The sequence below is a fragment of the Otolemur garnettii genome, unplaced genomic scaffold (assembly GCF_000181295.1).
Source record: "Otolemur garnettii isolate 467f Iridium unplaced genomic scaffold, OtoGar3 scaffold00043, whole genome shotgun sequence".
Taxonomy (NCBI): Eukaryota; Metazoa; Chordata; class Mammalia; order Primates; family Galagidae; genus Otolemur; species Otolemur garnettii.
Genome location: NW_003852438.1, coordinates 5,332,978 through 5,335,331, shown reverse-complemented (window position 1 = coordinate 5,335,331; position 2,354 = coordinate 5,332,978). Strand labels below are relative to the sequence as shown.

General features: G+C 44.0%; 1 protein-coding gene across 4 annotated transcripts in view; it reads left to right on the top strand.

Moving 5' to 3' along the window:
* The window catches only part of SLC11A2 (solute carrier family 11 member 2), a 47,370-nt gene that overhangs the window by 19,214 nt on the left and 25,802 nt on the right, over positions 1–2,354 (top strand). For all 4 annotated transcript variants that reach the window (XM_023513596.1, XM_012805643.2, XM_023513597.1 and 1 more), the window contains exons 3-5: positions 725–864; positions 1,393–1,518; positions 1,871–1,990. In XM_023513596.1, coding sequence (XP_023369364.1) covers positions 725–864; positions 1,393–1,518; positions 1,871–1,990 — 386 coding nt within the window. The remainder of the gene's footprint in view (positions 1–724; positions 865–1,392; positions 1,519–1,870; positions 1,991–2,354) is intronic.

The following is a 2,354-nucleotide window of genomic DNA, read 5'->3' as shown; positions in this document are numbered from 1 at the left end:
ATTAGCTAGATAGGCTCGGCACCCATGCTTAGTGGTTACGGTGTCCTGGGCCCTACATGCACTGGGCTGGTGGATTCGAACCCAGATGGGGCCTGCTAAACAACAACAATAACAACAACAAAAATAGCTGGGTGTTGTGGCGGGCGCCTGTAGTCCCAGCTACTTGGGAGGCTGAGGCAAGAGAATTGCTTAAGCTCAAGAGTTTGAGATTGCTGTGAACTGTGATGCCACGGCATTCTACCGAGGGCAACAGTGTGAGACTCTGTCTCAAGAAACAACAAAAAAAATTAGCTGGACATAGCCAGGCTTTGTGGCAGGCACCTGTAGTCCTAGCTACTCAGGAGGCTTAGGCAAGAGAATCTCTTAAGGCCAAGAATTTGAGGATGCTGTGAGCTGTGACTCCACAGCACTACTGAGGATGACAAAATGAGACTCGGTCAAAAAAGAAACAAATTAGCTAGATATGATGACGCATGCCTGTGGTCCCAGCTACTTGGGAGGCTGAGGCAGGAGGATGGCTTGAGCTCAAGAGTTTGAGGTTACAGTGAGCCGTGATGATACCATTGTACTCTAAAAAATAAACTATTAAAAATAAATTGAGTTAGAGTCTATTGGTCTCTTGTGCATTTAGGTGTTAAAAAGATTTAATTTCAATATATTAAGGATGAATTGTTAATGTATTTTGTTCATTCTTACTAATTTCTTCTCACATCTCTTACTTCAGATAATGCTTCTGGAGACCATGCCAGTCTTGGGGCCCTCAACCCTGCCTATAGTAACTCCTCTCTCCCACAGTCCAACGAGCACTCAGAGGAGCCCTTTGCTACCTACTTTAATGAGAAGATTTCCGTTCCTGAGGAAGAGGTTAGTGATGGGTCCTTAGAGGGGAACACTATTGCTTGGGGATGACCTATGATTGAGAGATCTGTTGGATGACTCAAACTCAGCAGCCTCAAGTCTAATGTTGGCAGTCTCTGAAGACTAGATTTGTGTAAACAAAATAAATAGAAGCTGTTAAGGAAAATGAGGGCCTTGAATAGTTGCCAGGTGGCACTATTGAGCATTTTTTGATCAGATAAGTATGAATTTTGTGTGGCTCTTGTTTCTTTGGAGTAGTGGTTGGGCACAGATGTTCTAATATTGTTACTCTGGTTTTAGAATGAGAGGCTGATGGAAAGAACGGGTAAGGGCCTGGCTCTGGTTTAGGCAGAGAGTAGGCTGCTTACTGGTAAAAAGTGGATAAGATGGACATGAAACTTGGATACATACAACATCCTACATGCTGAATCCTTTGTCCTTGTGAAGCTGATATTGTTTCTTCATATGTGATAATAGATAGGTCATTACTTTGGAAGTGATATTTAGTTTAGTCTCTTTTCCTTTTCTGTTTAGTACTCTTGTTTTAGCTTTCGTAAACTCTGGGCTTTCACCGGACCTGGCTTTCTTATGAGCATTGCTTACCTGGATCCAGGAAACATTGAATCTGATTTGCAGTCCGGAGCAGTAGCTGGATTTAAGGTGAACATCTAGTACTATCCCTCTCCTTTAAGCACACAATGCCCATGTTGGATAGCAGCCCTGGGGGCTACATGCAGATACTGCACTGGCAGTGACACTTAGGTATAAAGTACTTCCCTGTCTGGTCTTTTATTTTATTTTATTCACATAGTGTACTTGAATAAAGGAGAAACTGAAAATGGGCAAAACTGACCTAGAAGGTTTTGTGCAAAACCTGATACAGAGCTCAGATCATTTGATTCCTAACCTGGGCTTTTCCCTTAACATAGTGTTTCCCACTCATGTTGCCAAACAACTGAACAAAACCCCCAGTTGACTAATGAGTGTTGTGGGGGGATCTTGTTCTTCTCAGTTGCTCTGGGTCCTTCTTCTGGCCACCATCGTGGGGCTACTGCTTCAGCGGCTCGCAGCTAGACTGGGAGTGGTCACTGGGCTGCATCTTGCTGAAGTGTGTCACCGTCAGTATCCCAAGGTGAGCAATGTCCTGTCCAGTTTGTCTCTGACTCATACATGTGTCTGGCATATGTCCTGGCCCTGCTATATCCTGAGACAGTGGAGGACTTGGGGACCAGTGGCCCAGAAAAGTAGGGGAACCAATGGAAATTGTATAATTCCTCTTGCTGCCAACCCAGGTTTTTTCCCTTTTTCAAAATCTGATTGGAGATTTTTTTTTTTTAAGAGACAGAGCCTCACTTTGTTGCCCTTGGTAGAGTGCTGTGGTGTCATAGTTCACAGCAACCTCAAACTCCTGGGCTCAACCAATTCTCTTGCCTCAGCCTCCTGATTAGCTGGGACTACAGGCAATCACAACGCCTGGCTTTTTTTTTTTTTTTTTT